We start from the raw sequence: 17,472 nt of genomic DNA, 5'->3' as shown, positions 1-17,472 counted from the left end.
GATTGAGAGAGAGAACACAAGCACAGGGAGTGGGAGGCAGAGGAAGAGGGAGAAGTATAGATTCCCTGCAGAACAGGGAGCCTGACATGGGGCTCAATCCCAGGACTCTGGGATCATGACCTGAGCTGAAGGAAGACACTTAACCAACTGAGAAATTAGTTGTTAATCTTACTGAGGATCCCTTGTATGTGGTAGGTCACTTCTCTCTTGATGTTTTCAAGATTTTCTCTTTGCCTTTGGTTTTCAGCAGTTTGATTGTTTATTTCTAGGTGTGACTGTCTTTGAGTTTATTTTACTAGGATTGTTGAGCTTCTTAGGTGTTCGGATTAATGTTTTTCATCAAATTTGGGAAATTTTCTGCCACTGTTTCTTCAAATATTCTTTCTATCCCTTTTTTTAATCCTTTAGGGGCTCCCATTATTCATTTTGGCATTAATTTTTTTTTTTTTTTGGAGGGGGGAATTGGTTAGTTTTTCAATCTCCGTATATTGGTATTTCTGGAAAATAAAGGATATACCAAAGATCCTTCAACCAAACTAGAGACTAAAGGTACCTGTACATACCAGAGGTGGGGGTAGAAAGGTGGCCTGGAGAGACACTGATGATAAACTGGGGATAAATGTTATGATCAGCTCAGGGAGAGAAAACAAGCCAAGAGGAATGGAGAAGATGAAGGTGGCAGAGTGTATTTCAGATATAGGAACATAACATATGACAGTAAGAAAGAATAAGCCCATGCATGATAAGGCATTTTATTATTTATTTATTTTAAGTAGGCTCCATGCTGGGCAGAGCTCAACTCCGGGCTGAACTCATGACCCTGAGATTAATACCTAAGCTAAGATCAAGACTGGAGCTGAGATCAAGAGTTGGATGTTCAGGGCTCCTGGGTGGCTCAGTGGGTTAAGCCTCTGCCTTCGGCTCAGGTCATGATCTCAGGGTCCTGAGATCGAGCCCTGCATCAGTCTCTGTGCTGGGCGGGGAGCCTGCTTCCCCCTCTCTCTCTACCTGCTGCTCTGCCTACTTGTGATCTATCTCTCTCTCTCTCTGTCAAATAAATAAATAAATAAATAATCTTTAAAAAAAAAAAAAAGAAAAAGGAGTTGGATGCTTAACTGACTGAGCCACCCAGGTACCTCTAAGGCGTTTTTATTTATTTATTTATTTATTATTTTTTATTTTTAAAGATTTTATTTATTTATTTGACGCAGAGAGATCACAAGTAGGCAGAGGCAGGCAGAGAGAGAGAGAGAAGCAGGCTCCCTGCCAAGCAGAGAGCTGGATGCGGGACTCAATCCCAGGACCCTGAGATCATGACCTGAGCCGAAGGCAGTGGCTTAACCCACTGAGCCACCCAGGCGCCCACCTCTAAGGCGTTTTAAAATTAAATGTTGTGGGGTGCCTGGCAGGCTTAGTTGGGAGAGTGTGTGACTCTTGATCTTAGGGTTTTGAGTTCAAGCCCCACATTGGGCATGAAACCTACTTTAAAATAAAATAAAATTAAATTAAATTAAATGTTATTTTGAAAATTGGGTAGTCATTTGAAGAAAAAAATGACTTACAAATGGCCTTAATTTTCAGGTAAGTTAAAATCTAAATTAATTTTAAAAATAAGAAAAAAACCAATTTAGATTATATCTTTAAATATATAATGGAGATTTATTTAGAAAGTAGAAAGCACTGTTCATGGCAAAGTTAGGGTGGTCTCTTCTATAAAAATAGAACATTATGTATAATAGAAATTGAGGGTTGTGACAATATGGATAGACCTAGAGGATATTTTTTTTTTTTTTGACCTAGAGGATATTAAGCTAAGTGAAATAACTCAACAGAGAAAGACAAATACTTATGATCTTACTACATGTGGAATCTAAAAAACAAAGCAAATAAATAAAAACAACAACAGAAACATCCTCATGAATACAGAGAACAAGCTGGTGGTTGCCAGGGAGAGGAGGTTGGGGGATGGGTGAAGTAGGTGAAGGGGGTTAAGACGTGCACACTTCTAGTTATAATATAAGTAAGTCATGGGGTTGAAAGTACAGCTTAGGGAATGTAGTCAATAATAATGTAATAACTTTTTGTAGTGACACCTGGTAACTAAACTTGTGGTGAGCTTTTCATAATATGTAGAATTGTTGAATCACTGTGTTGTATACCTGAAAGTAACATATTATATGTCGACTATGCTTCAGTTAAAAATAGAAAAAGAAGTTTGTTGAGTTGGTTGAGTGATTGCCTTCAATTCAGATCATGATCCTGGAGTTCCAGGATCAAGTCCCACATCAGGCTCCCTGCTCAGCAAGGGGTCTGCTTCTCCTATGCCCTTCCCCCTCTCATGTGCGGTGTGCACTCTCTCAAATAAATAAATAAATCTTTTAAAGAAGTCAAAAAAAAAGCAAAAACCCAGGGTGTAGGTAAAACAAAAAAACAAAAAACCTGAGGAAGTAGTAGTGGTAGAAGAAAAATACTTGTGATAACTAAGACGGAAGAACTCAGTATCCAATTTGACAAGGAGTAGACTTTTTCCTACAACTTGTGTAGATGTAAAAGGCAGTTTGCTATGAAGATGCACGGATCATAAACTCTAGCACTTGGAAAAACAATGTTTGTTTTCACTAATCAAGGAAATACAGTGAAGAAAACCATGAGGTTCCATTTTATCCCCGCAGAACTAACTGAAATGAATAAAACTGACGAATTTTATAGTGGTGTTGAGGGTACGTGGGTGAGGAGACACATTTGTGGTTTTATTGGTGACAATTTAGTTTCTGCACTTCAGCAGTTGAACATCTGCTGTGGGCGAGGTCTTGAAGAGGCTCTGGCAGATGTTGAGTGAGCCCTTGCGACATACTAGATGCTAGTGACTGGAAGATGAGTGAGACGTTATCCAGGCTGCAAAGGCTTTTTTGATGTGGTGGGGAAACTGAAAAGAGAATAAGACATTTCAAGGGCTATTTTGCCTTAACTCCTCCTGTTGGGGCTCAGGCTACCTGGCCTCAGAAGCCTTAAAGCTTACCTTTTTGTGTGGACACAGGATTCTCCTTAGGGGGTTCATAGTCTAATGGTAAAGATATTACAGGGATATCTATAACTGGCATTTGAAGAAGTAGTAAATGACTTGGCAGAAGGGGGTTTCGGAATCCCAAAGAGGGCAAGGTACTGTTGGCATGGCTGGGGGTCCCAGCAAGGGCTTGCCTTGCTTTACCCTGCTCATTTCCAGCCCAACTTCAGCCTGGCTGCAGAGCTGCTTTTTATTGAGCACAGGGCACTCAGTGCTGCCCACTTCTCCACTTGCCTTTTTGCCTGCCCCTGCAACTAAGATCACTGGCTCTAGGGGCTCTGTGTTGGGCTGTGTCCATCCCTTGGGACATCACACAGTTCTGGGGGTTTAGATGCCAGCCATGTATCCATGACTGTTTGGTGGTGGTGATTTGTTTGGCCAGGCCTGGTGGATATCAGGTACTTATGACCTGAACGCAACATGGAGGGAATAGCCACAGAAAACACCTACGGTGTGTGCTAACCTGGGTGATGAGTCTGCTAGGGGGAGCCCTACGGATGCAATAGGTGCCCTTTGGCCACTTTCACTCTACATGCTCCGTGAGGGAGCAAAGGCTGTTGTACCCACCTGGCTGGAGTTGGGACTTGCTGAGGTTCGTAGGTAGTCAGTATGGGCATGCGTGCCAGGGGGCAGAGTTTCTTCCTCTATTCTGGACCTGCAGAACCCCTGGGCATGAGCTTCTCGGGAGTGCGGCAGGTACCTGGCTCTTGTGATTTATCTTACACATCTATTGAAGGGATCACCGAACAAAGCAGTAGAGTTGTCTCCTCCCAAGAGGCAGAGAATCTCAGTCCTTCAGGAGACGGGAGCTTTCCCTTCATTTTCATGATCCCGATTTTGAAGAAACTTCTTTCTCCTTTCTTCCTGAGTCTGTTTGAAAATGTCCGGAGCTAAAAAAAAAAAAAAAAAGAAAATGTCCGGAGCTAAAGAGCTCAGCTCTTTTGTTTCCACAGTGTGATCCATGTAGGTCAAGAATTTTAGACTTGATCTCCGGGCCTGAGAGGCTCAAGTAGGTTGAGCATCTGCCTTTGGCTTGGGTCATGATCGTGAGGTCCTGGGATCTGACCCCACAGAGCCTGCTTTTCCCTCTCCCCTTGCCCCCCTGCCCCTGCTGTGCTTTCTCTCCTTATCTCTCTCTCTCTCTCTCTCTCAAATAAATAAATAAATAAATAAAAATCTTTATAGAATTGATCTCAAATCTGCCTCCCTCTGCTTTTATTCTCTGGTCCCAGTCTTGTTCTTGGACATTTTCTGGGCGCCCATCACTGTCTGCTCTTTGCGTAGGGATGAGGTAGGAGGTTCTTTGAGGGGATAGACTGGAACTGAGACTAGTAGGGGAGGAAAGTGTTCAGGTATCCATAATCTGGTCTACTGTCTGTCCCTGAGTGGCTCATCCTTTCTAGGCCCCCAACATCTCCAATGTCCCTGGGAAGAGCAGCTGATCAAGAGTAGATCACTTGCCATGCTTAGGCAGGGAAGTCAGCACTACATTCCCCCAAAGCCACGATTTGGTTTTGGTAGTAGGGTGACAGGCCAAGCGACCCCCCCATTAGTGACCCCCAGTGTTGGTCCCTACCCCATACCCAGGACCTACATGACCAGCACTAACAGGTGCCCTCTGATTCCTCCACAGGAGCTGATTGACCTCAAGATGCTTCAGTGCAAGAGAGTTGTCAATGGTGAGTGTGATTCTAGTCCCAGGATTGTGTGTGTGCCTGGTCAGGCCCAAGCAGCACTAACTAACCCTGCTCTTGCCTGGGGTGACTCTGTCCTTCCAGTGTGCTCCTTGTCTGGCTGCGTGATTTCGTGGAGCATGTGCTCTCTTGACAACAGTCATTACTATCCAGAGACTCTGACAAAAAGCCAGATGTGAAATAGGCTGAAAATACCTTCCACCCACAGGCTTGTAGGCTTAGAAATTAACGGGTTTCATAGTAGAGAAGTGGCCTTAAAAGCCTTGGGATCAGGGTGGCTTCAGCATCGTTCTTGGTTCTGCCACTCTCTAGCTGTGACTTTGGGCAAGTCATATGACTTCTCTGCCTCCATTTCTTCAGCTGTAAAATGAAAATCAAAACCCCTGTTTTACTTAAATCATAGAGTTGGAATGAGAATCAGTAAGATAAGGTGCATGTAAGTACTTTGCAGTAGAAATGGTTGCGCTAAATTGTGGTTTTGCTGCTGCTTTATTGATGAGGCTGATTCTGTTTTGCTTAGAGTTGTGGTGTTGTTTGAGGTTTTTGAAATGTATACACATTTGTGAAATCATTTAATATCAGTTCACCAGAAGTTATGACTCAATTTTGTCTTTAATTATTTTAGATTTATATTTTTTGTTAAGAGAAGATCATTTTTACAGACCCATATAACCTAGAAGATAAAAATCCCCCCAATCTCATATTTGAAGAGGTAATCACTAAGAGGAATAATATATGATTTTTACATATTTAGTAAAGCATGTATATAAAAAAAGAGCATGTTTCTGTATATGCCCTTCCTTGGGATCATGCTCTGCATATTTTGCCCCTTACTTTTTTTTTTTTTTTAAAGATTTATTTATTTGACAGATAGAGATCACAAGTAGGCAGAGAGAGAGAGAGAGAGAGAGACCAAAGCAGGCTCCCAGCTAAGCAGAGAGCCCGACGCGGGGCTCGATCCCAGGACCCTGGGATCATGACCTGAGCTGAAGGCAGAGGCCTTAACCCGCTGAGCCATCCAGGCGCCCCCCCTTACTTTTTTTTAAAAAAGATTTTATTTATTTATTTGACAGACAGCGATCACAAGTAGGCAGAGAGGCATGCAGAGAGAGTGGAGGAAGCAGGCTCCCTGCTGAGCAGAGAGCCGGATGTGGGGGTCGATCCCAGGACTCTGGGATCATGACCTGAGCCAAAGGCGGAGGCTTTAACCCATTGAGCCACCCAGGTGCCTCTAAAGATTTTATGTATTTATTTTACAGAGAGAGAGAGAGACAGCGAAAGAGGAAACACAAGCAGGGTGGGTGGGAGAGGGGGAAGCAGGCTTCCCACTGAGCAGGGACCATGATGTGGGGCTCAATCCCAGGACCCTGGGATCAAGACCTGAGCCGAAGGCAGACGCTTAACGACTGAGCCACCCAGGCGCCTTTGCCCCTTACCTTTTTTTACTAGGACCTTTTCCCATGTTGGTACCTACAGGTAACTATGTCGGAATTGATTTCATCAGTGCTTTTAACGGGGTTTCCAGTATTTTGCTGTTATAAATAAAGCTGTAGTATAAACACACTAAGTTTTTGTGGTTCTTCTCTCAGACTTCCTCTTGCCAGTCATGAGCCTGTGCTGCTGGAATTCACTTCCATTGCCTCCGCCAACGGGTCACCACTTGGCCCCTCCCTTTTTAATCTTCTAATCTGTTTAGTGCTGGGTTGATAATAACAGCTTCCATTTATGGAAGTGCTTTACGTGTATTAAAATTTCATTTATTTCTCAGAATAAATACACAGGGTAGGCGTCGTCTCCCATCTGCCATGTTAGACCTCTTTCATGTGGCAGTCATCTTTGAAAACTAATAATGGTAGCATGTACTGTGGAGCTTTATTATGAAGAACATATGAAACTCTTATCATTTGCAATAGTTATGTTCTATAAAGTTGCTTCAAACACCAAATTAGCGAATACTGAACCGTTGCCCTCAGGGGAAATACAGGGTTAGGTTCCTGCGAGCCTCGGGTCACAACATTGTCACTAACAGATCAGTACATAACCTTGTTTTGTGTGTGTTTCTATTTAAACATTGAACTCACAGCCAGCAGTACTCTAATTTCATGTTTGAACAAAGGTTGTTTAATGTGGATTTTCTCCCTAAGGCACCTCACACCCTTCTTGTGCTTAGGAGCCCTAGATAGCACTTTGGCTCTGTGCTTGCGGCCATTTTCAACAGTGAGAGCAACAAAAGCAAATGCAAAAAAAAAAAAAAAAAAGGCATTAAATATATACCATCATATGGACACTTATTTACAGTGTGAGAGCTGAGACAAGAAGGTAGAGCCTCGCCTTGGTTGACTTCAGCTGGGAAGGCACGCATCAGGTGACTGACTTTTTTTGCAGTTCTGCGTATGTCTGTGAATGACCACGAAAATGCCATGAGTGTTGATTTTGGGTTTACAGATACGTTTTGGCAAGCAGGCAAATTTACAAGTACGTAAGTGCACATAATGAGGGTTGACTGTGATGGAGGAATCTGCACTTGCCATCCCCAGCACATGGTAATAATTAAGAAACAGCAACTTTCCTCAACTTCAGAGTGACCTGTGGGAAAATTTGGACTGAATCTGAAACACAGACAAGGTTCCACATATGTACATTTTTTTTACAGCATTTTAAAAATTATGTAATATAAACACTACTCCAGGAAATGCATAAAACACAAGCATGCAGTGTGACAGATAACTGTAAAGCAACCAGCGTGTTACTCCCGTCACCTCAGTCAGGGACTAGGACATCACCTGCACCTTGGAGACCTCCACGTGCACACTGGCTTCTTTGAAGAATTGTTACTTCCAGCATCCCTTTTCCCCCTTCAAAGTGATATTTTTGCTGTGTTTTCTTGCAGGGATTAGGGCTAGGTTGAACTTGCTTCTTCACGGGGTGGCCTGGCATGTCTGTGTTTTCTTGCAGAGGTGCTCAGCACGGTGGACTTTGTCGCCCCTGATGACCGGGTAGTCTTCCGCACCTGCGAAAGAGAACAGAGTCGGGTTGTCTTCCAGATGGTATGAGATCCATGGGGGCTGAGTGCCCTCCCAAGGGTTATTCATCCTTCAGTGCCTGGGCTCCATTGCATAGTGGTGGTTCCCTGAGACTCTGCTTTAATGTTTTCCAAAGAGTTGTTCACGAGTGTTCACACTGTCGAAGACTGTTAAAGGAAATCAAGCTCTGGCACCCTGTGACATGCCTCCGGGGTCAAATATAACTCCCTTTGTTGTAGGCATTGTCTGTTTGGCATGACTTCTATATTTTTAACCCAATAAAACTGGTTATTCAGTTCATGTTCTTTGTTTTTGTATAGTCTGTATATTTCCCATAGAAAGAAAACTAGGTTTCCTCAAGAGCAGTTAATTTACATTAGACTCGTAATGACTCTATAGTGCTCTTCTCTCACTTTGGGCATTTCTTAGTATTTTTTCAGAAATAGGTTCTGCATGATGTTTATGTTTTTTGAAAAATGGTAATAACAATGGGTAGACATATGATAAAGCAAATATAGCAAAATATTAATTTTAGCATAAGCGGTGAGTTTAGGAATGAATGTTCACTCTAAAATTTTGTCAACTCTTTTTGTATGTTAGGAAGTAATCACAGCACCGACTATATTTTCTAGGCCTTCCAGGTTCAATTTTCACTTCTGACAGTGAGCTAGTTCAGTGGGCTGGCTGTTGAAGAGAAGAATGCCAGCCAGACTGTACTTGCTGAAGTCCGTGTGCATGTGCGCACACGTACATGGTGTGCACAGAGGTGTTTATGCATCTGTGCTCGTATACCTGTGTCAGGGATGGTGCCTGATGGAGCCTCTTTTGTTCCCAGGGGACTTCAGATGCAGAGCGAGCCCTTGCTGTGGCCAGACTTGTGTAAGTTCTTCTCTTGTTGGGACTGCCTTTGTCTCTCCTGTGGGCTGTGGAGCTTTACTATTTCTGGTGACCTTAGGGGTGACCACTTTCTGTTTCTTAGTGTTCTACCTTCTATTTCCAGGTTAAGAGTGTCTGTTTTTTTTTTTTTTTTCCCCTCTGTTTTGGTATCTGAGGGCTGGCCTGGGACTCATGTACCCATTGTACCTAAATCCCAGATAATCTCTGTTCAGGTCACTCTTTTTTTTTTAAAGATTTTATTTATTTATTTGACAGACAGAGATCACAAGTAGGCAGGGAGGCAGGCAGAGAGAGAGGGGAAAGCAGGCTCCGCGCCGAGCAGAGAGCCCGATGCGGGGCTCGATCCCAGGACCCTGGGATCATGACCTGAGCCGAAAGCAGAGGCTTTAACCCACTGAGCCACCCAGGTGCCCCAAGGCCACTCTTTTTTAGTGTTTATTCATGAAGCTCCCTTTCCAGGGATTCTTATGACTATGAGCCTTAAGGTTTTGAGTCTCATTAAGTGTAGGTAAGGGTTATTGCTCCCTAAATTAACAAAGGCAGGAGAGTACTATGGTTAAGGAGATGGGCTTTGGAGTTAGACAGACATGGGTTGGATTTCTGGGTTGCTGCTTGCTGAGTGACCTTACATAAGTTACTAACCATACTTCAACTAGGAGAACTTAGTTTCCTTATCTAGGAAATGAGACCCATAGTACTACCTACCTCTGGCATTATAGGTGATGGTAAGTGAGATAATGCACGTAAATGTCTTCATAGTATGTGGCACGTAGTGAGTGATTAGTGTTAGCTCTTAATTACATGAGTGCTGGGAAGGAACTCAGGCATTAGCTACAGACTGTTAACTGTATACACACCAGAAGATGAGCTAACGGTCCTTTCCATATCTAAAAATTGTTTGGAGTAAGCCAACTGTGCAGCCCAGCAAGCAAAGGCACTCCTGTAGCTTCTACTAGAGCCAGTGGTCTGGGAAGGTGTTCTTGTACTCATGTCACTTCTGTGTGTTGACAAATGGCTTTTACTACCCCAGTCAGAACTATAGCTCTGGGATCAAGTTCAGTGGGGCCGTCCCTCAGTATTTGGATTATCTGCTATAATTCCCAAGTAGCAAAGTCCTCTACAACTAGTCCTTTGTAGATATTTGAGCACAATATGCTCTTCCTCTTGAACTCTTCTTGGGGAAGGCAGTTGTACCTTTCAGAGACCAGTTTTTTCACCTTCTGTCACTGAGGGTTGTTATATTTAATAGGGCCAGGGCAATGTAAGAGGTTCATGAGCGCAGATCCATGCCTTTAACTCTAAATTCTCTCCTAAAGTTGGATCTTTATTATCTTTTCTACTTCATGTTTTCCCAGGGAAAATGATGTGGCTGGTATTGATGTCAACATGGGCTGTCCAAAAGAGTATTCCACCAAGGTAAACTGGTTTTCTTATATGCCTTATGAACGCAGGGTACAGAGTAAAGGCAACTAACAAGACGTTACCTGACTCTGGACTAGATCCTATTCTAGATAGGGAAAATGCTCAAAAGGATATTATTAGGTCCACTGCCAAAATTGCACTATGGACCATAGCAGATTAGCTAAAAATGTTGTATCAGTATAACTTTTGAAGTTGATAATTCTTCTATGGTTTTGTTAGAATATCTCTATTCTTTTTTTTTTTTTTCTATTCGGGGCACCTGGGTGGCTCAGTTACTTAACCATCTGTCTTCGGCTTAGGTCATGATCCCAGGGTCCTAGGATGGAGTCCCACATCGGCTCCCTGCTCAGCAGGGAGTGTGCTTATTTCTCTGCTCGCCACCCCCATCCCCCACCCCTGCTTTCACATGCACACTTAAATAAATAAGTAAACTAAAATAAAGATTTTATTTTTTTAATTTTTAGTATTTTGTTTAGAGAAAGAGAGAGAGCGGTGGGGGCGGGGGTGTAGCAGAGGGAGAGAGAGAATTCTAAGCAGTCTCCACGCCCAGTGGAGAGCCCAACGTGGGCTCGATCTCACAACCCTGAGATCATGACCTTAGTCCAAATCAAGAGTTGGATGTTCAACCAACTGAGCCACCCAGGTGCTCCTAAAGATTTTTTTTTAGGATTTATCTATTTATTTTAGAGAGAGAGAGTGGGGAAAAAAATATATGAGGGGAAGGGGAAGAGGAGAGGGAGAGGAGAATATCAAGCAGACCCTGCTGAGCATGGAGCCAACATGGGGCTTAATTCCATGACTGAGATCATAACCCAAGCTGAAATCAAGAGTCAGACACTTAACCAACTAAGCTACCCAGGCACCCTGTCCCTAAAGATTTTATTTTTAAGTAATCTCTGTACCCATTGTGGGGCTCAAACTCACAACCCTGAGATTGGAGTCACATGCTCTACTGACTAAGCCAGCCAGGTGCCTCAAGAATATCTGTATTTTTTAGAAAATACCACAAGGGGCACCTGGGTGGCTCAGTGGGTTAAAGCCTCTGCCTTTGGCTCAGGTCATGATCTCAGGGTCCTGGGATCGAGTCCCGCATCGGGCTCTCTGCTCAGCGGGGAGCCTGCTTCCCTTCCTCTCTCTGCCTGCCTCTCTGCCTACTTGTGACCTATGTCTGTCAAATAAATAAATAAAATCTTAAAAAAAAAAAATACATACACACAAATATTTACTTGTAAAGGGCTATGATACAATGTGACTTACCTGTAAATGGTTCAGGAAAAATTTTATTTGCATACACATACATACCTAAGTAAACACAAAGCACTCATGCCTGACTAGTTACTGATGTAAATGTTAAAAGAAAAAATTATGAACAGGGCTTTGTTTTTTTCTTGAATAAAACCGAGATGTACTTTAAAAATAATAGAGGATACAATGCTTCTGTGCCCTTTGTCATATCAGAAGATCAGAGCAGAGTGCTGGGGCAGCTCAGAAAAGGGAGTGGAAAGGCAGCCCTTAAATGGAGAATCTTCTACTAGGGAAATGTGGTCCTTGATGATGATCTGGGACCCTGCAGGCAGAGGGAGTGGACGAGCAGGGTCCCGGCAAGGCCTGGATGTGGCAGAGGCAGAGAACCTTGATTTGACTCGAGAGTTGGGGAGTAGAAGAGGAAGCAGAGGAGCACAGGATTGAAAATTTGGTTAGGGCCAGATTAACTGAACTTGGACTTCCTTTTTTTTTTTTTTTTTTTTTAAGATTTTATTTATTTATTTGACAGAGATCACAAGTAGGCAGAGAGGCAGGCGGGTGGTGGGGGGAAGCAGACTCCCTGCTGAGCCAAGATCCTGATGTGGGGCTCGATCCCTGGACCCTGAGATCATGACCTGAGCCAAAGGCAGAGGCTTACCCTACTGAGCCACCCAGGCGCCCCTGAACTTGGACTTCTGATATTTCTGGCCTTTTGGAACAGAGAAGCCATGTGATAAGAAACTTAGTTTCCTTCCCCAGGGGAAACTAGACTAGTTTCTTTGTGTGTCTTTCAAATATATTCTGTGATAGAAATACTAATTTGAAAGCCAGGTCTGATAGATTTGAGTGGAGATGGGCTAAGGGTAGGGACATGGATTTGGGAGATGAGTATCCTGGGTCCGTAGCGGAGACTGAGGTTGTAGAGAGGAGAAGTGAAGCTGGAGCAGCATTTGATAGGGACTTGGGTGGCAGCTGACCAGACAGGGTGTGGGGCGGTGGGGTGAGTGTTTGGGTAGGGGGAGGAAAGACCAGCAGCCGGGAGGACAGTTTGTCTTCAACGTGATTGGGACTGCTGGAGGAAGAGTGTGTTTAGGGAGATAACAAGGACAGCTTCGGGTTGGCTGCATGTGAGGCACCAGAAGGAGTCCTGTGGGGCTGCTGGTGAGAAGCTTATCACAGGATGTGCGGTCAGGGTCTGCAGTGTAGACATAGCAGATGTCCCCCTGGGTCCACTGCCCAGAGTCAGCCCCTCTGCTCCCTGGAGTTATGTGGCTTAGGGACTTTGGCTTTAGGCCAGGAGGCAAAAGATTACTTGAAGGGAAGGCTTTTTGGATACTTGAAAACCACAGGGCCTTGTAGACAGTTATTTCAAGGAATTACAGAGGTTTGAAATTGTCGATGAGGAATTGAAAACTTGGGACCTTGTTTTGCCGTCTTCTAATTACTCTTTTGTGCTTCTGAGATATGTAAGCGTTTATATTATTGTCGTAATCTCCCTGAAACATTGTGGAATGGAAAAGCAAGGAGCCAAATTAGATATGGTATACCACCATTTATATGTGAAGGATGAGGGATGGATGTTTATGTACGTTTACATTTCTCTTCATAGAATATATTTGGAAAGACACACAAGAAACGAGTGACACTGGCTTTCCCTGGGGAAGGAAACCAAGTTTTTATTTGGTTTGGCATAAGGAATAAATTCCCACTGTAGGGGTGCTCCTCAAAATAGCTAACATCGGCTACAGCACTGGCCCCGACCAGTCAGAACAGATACTACCAGTAAGCTATACCAGTACATAGCCCATTAAGAGCCACTCTCTTTTCTTTTCATGGTTCAAAAACTGAAGCCTTATGAAAGGTATAAATTGAAAAGTTTTCCATTTCTCAGGGAAGGAGAGTTCTTTTTACCTGTTTGTTTGTCTGTTTTTAAATCTTTTTTTTTTTTTAAGATTTTATTTATTTGACAGACAGATCACAAGTAGGCAGAGAGGCAGGCAGAGAGAGAGAGGGAGAAGCAGGCTCCCTGCTGAGCAGAGAGCCCGATGTGGGGCTCAAGGACCCTGGGATCATGACCTGAGCCGAAGGCAGAGGCTTAATCCACTGAGACACCCAGGTGCCTCACTTTTTACCCTTTTGAACCTTTAACATTTTTAATGTGTTACGTATTCAAAAAAGCAAATAAGTTAAATAGAAAGGAAGGAAGGAAGGGAGGAAATACGAATTGACAAAGCCATTGTTGTGGAAGGCCTGGATTTTAGATCCTGTGATTCCACAAGGAAAGGCTGTGACTGTGTGTGAGGTGGACGAATGGAGCCAGGGTGAGTGGCTGGGGGCTCCTTAAGGCTTCTGAGGTTTGCATCTGTAGCGGGTGGGCCAGGGCTGGTGGCTCCTCGGCCTTCCCAGTTTCCTCTGACATGCAGGCTCTGGCTGGCCGAGTCTGAGGTGGCTCTGGGTTCTCTGATTCTAATCTGTCATCCTTAAAAATGAAATTAAGCTGTAATAAGTGAACATCAAACTTCTGAGCACATCCTGTGAGCTTTCATTAGTACGCAGTCTATGTACTGACAAAGGATTTGTTTATTGGATTTGTTTTTCTCCCTTTACCTCATTTTTTAACGGGTTCATCTTTGAAAAGGTCCTCCCTTTTCCCGATTTTTAAAGTAGTTCATACCGTTGTCCAGAACTTGTGCGAAAGTATAAAAAAAAAGACTAGTCATCAATAATCCCACCATCAAGAGGCAGCTACTGTTGTTAATGTCAATATTTAAGTGGCTACTTAGGTTGTTGGTTTCCACTAGCTGGGGTTTTTGCTAGAGCTTGACATTGGTCTGGAGCATTGTTGCTGGCAGGGAGGAAGAGCCTGGCCAAGATTTGCCGGTTATGTTCCTCCAAAGTGGCTTTGCTGGCAGTGATGGTACCAAACAAATGTTGGGAGGATAGGACAAAAGTGTAATCAATCTCATTCCAAAGGGAAAAGGATTCATTGCCTTCTTAAGGGCTTGCCATATTGTGGGGTTTAGTTATTAAGACTCTAAGACCCCAAAAAAAAAAAAAAAAAAGAAAAAAAAATTTTTTAAAAAAGGGGCGCCTGGGTGGCTCAGTGGGTTAAGCCTCTGCCTTCAGCTCAGGTCATGATCTCAGGGTCCTGGGATCGAGCCCCGTATCGGGCTCTCTGCTTGGCAGGGAGCCTGCTTCCTCCCCTCTCTGGCTGCTGCTCTGCCTACTTGTAATCTCTCTCTCTCTCTCTCTCTCTGTAAAAAAAAAAAAAAAAAAAAAAAAAAAAAAAAAAAATTTTTAAAAAAAGACTCTAAGACCCTGGGTAGGGAATGGGCATTCCTGAAAAACAATTTTTGTGGCACCCACTTGTAGATAGATCTGCGGGTTTTGCAAAGAGGATCAGAGTGATGACTTTCAGAATTCATCCAACTCTGATCTCTGACATTATGGGCCTGGATGCTGCTTCCTCTTGCTTGACTAGAAGTGCTGATTGCCGGTGAAACTTGGCTGTGAGTGCTGGGGTGGTGCCCGCTTGCCACACCACATTGCCATACCACGGGGAAGGGAGCACCCTCCTCCAGCTATAAGAAGACCCTCTGTGTGCTTTTCCTTAGGGAGGAATGGGAGCTGCTCTGCTATCAGACCCTGACAAGATTGAGAAGGTAAGTCCTGCAGAAGTGAAAGCAGAGGTCCTTAAACATGCCTGGGAACTAGAGTCGTCTGGAACACATACCCACCCTCACTGCTGCCGTGCCCACCCCGCCAGAGATTTAGTGAATCAGTTAATCCACCTGGAAATTTTTTTTTAAATTTTTAAAAGATGTATTTATTTGAGAGGCACTTGGGTGGCTCAGTCAGTTAAGCATCTGCCTTTGGCTCAGGTCCTGATCCCAGGGTCCAAGGATCAAGCCCCACATCAGGCTCCCTGTTCAGTGGAGAGTCTGTTTCTCCCTCTCCCCCTGCTTGTGCTCTCTCTCCCTCCCTCACTCTCTCTGTGTCAAATAAAAAGAAAAAAGATCTTCAAAAAAAGATTTATTGGGGCACATGGGTGGCTCAGTGGGTTAAAGCCTCTGCCTTCAGCTCAGCTCATGATCGCAGGGTCCTGGGATCGAGCCCCACATCGGGCTCTCTGCTCATCAGGGGGCCTGCTTCCCTCTCTTTCTCTCTCTGCCTGCCTCTCTGCCTACTTGTGATCTCTGTCTGTCAAATAAATAAATACAATCTTTAAAAAAAAAAGATTTATTTATTTGAGAGAGAGAGCGCATGGGCCGGGAGGCAGAGGAAGAGAGAGAGAATCTGAAGCAGACACTCTCCGCTGAGCACGGAGCAATACAGGGCTTGATCTCACAACCTCGAGATCACGACCTGAACTGAAACCAAGAGTTGGTTGCTTAATTAACTGCGCCACCCAGGCACCACCCCCACCTTTTTTTAAAAGTAAGCACTGTGCCACCGTGAGGCTCATGATCCTGAGATTCAGAGTTGCATGCTCTACTGACTGAGTCAGCCAGGTGCCCCCGGAGTCTGGGAAATTTTTGAAAGGCTTCCCAGTCACTGTGACGTACAGCCAGCTTTGGGAACCCCTGAACAAGCATACAGCAGTCTTGGAGTTCCTCAAAAGTCCAGGGCTTAGGAACATGTGGACTGAGAGCCGGGGCCTTGAGGAGTATTTAGAACTTCCTGCATGTGGCCTGAGTCCCTTCTGAGAAGATCATGAGCTCATACGCCAGGCTACCTGTGGACTGTGGATGGACTCAGTGGCATTGGGGGTGGGGATGGCCTTTCCCGGGGGCTTGCTGAGAGCAGCAGTGGGTCTCCTCCCTCCTGGTAGAGTCTGCCAGCAGCCTTTGAGAGCCGTCAGGCCAGTGTCATGTGAGGCAAGCTGTACTTGGTCACCTCTGGTCCCCTTCCCTTGGCGATTCCAAAGGCCAGGTTTATGAGGCCCTGCAGATAGGTTGGCCTTTGCCACCCATGTTGGGAGCTGCCAGGGCCTGTGTGACATTTTCTGCTACACCATACATACCTTTTACTTCTTTCTCAGTCCATCAGCTTTCTGTTTGTTGCTCCTCTTAGCTCCTTTGTTTTCATTCTCCATTCCCACCACCCTCTCTGGGCTTTAAGCCTCCTAGTAGCTCCCACAGGCTAGAGCAGCGTGGACTAACGCGCCACTAAATAGAAGCTGCTGGTATCTGTGCCGGCTGCCCTGCAGCAGCTCGACCGTGTGTACTCCTCCAGCCCTTCTGTCTTTGGGACCTGGGAAGACCAGTGTGTTGGCGGCCTTGCTGCCTTTCCATTTTTCCCATGTGCAGATAGGTACAAATACATTTATCTATGTATATTCAATTTGTTCCTCCAACCCCTTGATGTAAACGGGGAGACATTTGTTAATGTCTGTTTGGTCAAGAATAATAAAACTAAAGCACAGAGAGATAAAAGCAACTTGCTCAAGATTATGTAGCAAATAAGTAGCAGGCGGAGCTAAGGCTAGAGCCATGGTTTTGTGGCCCCTACCCCGGTTATCAGTTGTCCCCTCTTGATGGTATCTCAGGTTTAGGGTACCTGGGTGTCATTTATAAGTGTCTCATCAGTAGATGTCTTGGGCTTAGGAACCTCCAGTCAGACACCTCTGTGTGGGATGGAGTGGATTTGGACAACTGTGGATGTTAAATTCATCACCACACTTGGGGAGAGGGCCCCAGTGTGAGATGGTTTGGCTTTACAACATGTGCCCACAGACATTTTTGTTAACCGTGTTCTCCAGCCTCCTGGCTTCTCCCTCCCATACTGTTGGCTCAGTCTTCTCTATGGCCCCTCTTTGGATAAGGTACATTTTGTACATGAGGCAGCAGAGTTACACTGCTCAGTTCATTCCATTCCTTTTCCATTTGGTGGAGTGGCTGGGTGGGCTCGGTTGGACTCTTGAATGGGGTTTGCCTCATGGAGGTTGCAGGCTTCCATGACAAAGCCAGATGGGACCCAAGAGTAGTGAACTGGATTAGATGCATGTTCAAACTTGGCTGGCAGACTGGGTGACCTGGCTGAGAACTTTGTGAGTTTTTCCAGGCGGTGTTTTAGGTCCATGGTTTTGTCTGTGGGAGCATTTCAGGACTGCCTGCAGAATTTTTTC

The 17,472-nt window shown here is 44.6% G+C and overlaps 1 protein-coding gene across 6 annotated transcripts in view; it reads left to right on the top strand.

The window, feature by feature from the left end:
* DUS2 (dihydrouridine synthase 2) overlaps positions 1-17,472 on the top strand; it is a 54,528-nt gene that overhangs the window by 18,229 nt on the left and 18,827 nt on the right. For all 6 annotated transcript variants that reach the window (XM_045988980.1, XM_045988975.1, XM_045988978.1 and 3 more), the window contains 5 exons: positions 4,698-4,743; positions 7,714-7,805; positions 8,617-8,660; positions 10,034-10,094; positions 14,960-15,007. In XM_045988980.1, coding sequence (XP_045844936.1) covers positions 4,698-4,743; positions 7,714-7,805; positions 8,617-8,660; positions 10,034-10,094; positions 14,960-15,007 — 291 coding nt within the window. The remainder of the gene's footprint in view (positions 1-4,697; positions 4,744-7,713; positions 7,806-8,616; positions 8,661-10,033; positions 10,095-14,959; positions 15,008-17,472) is intronic.

Source organism: Meles meles, chromosome 19, assembly GCF_922984935.1.
Source record: "Meles meles chromosome 19, mMelMel3.1 paternal haplotype, whole genome shotgun sequence".
NCBI classification, from domain to species: domain Eukaryota; kingdom Metazoa; phylum Chordata; class Mammalia; order Carnivora; family Mustelidae; genus Meles; species Meles meles.
Note: the sequence above shows the minus strand (reverse complement) of the source record. Positions and strands in the feature narration are given on the sequence as shown.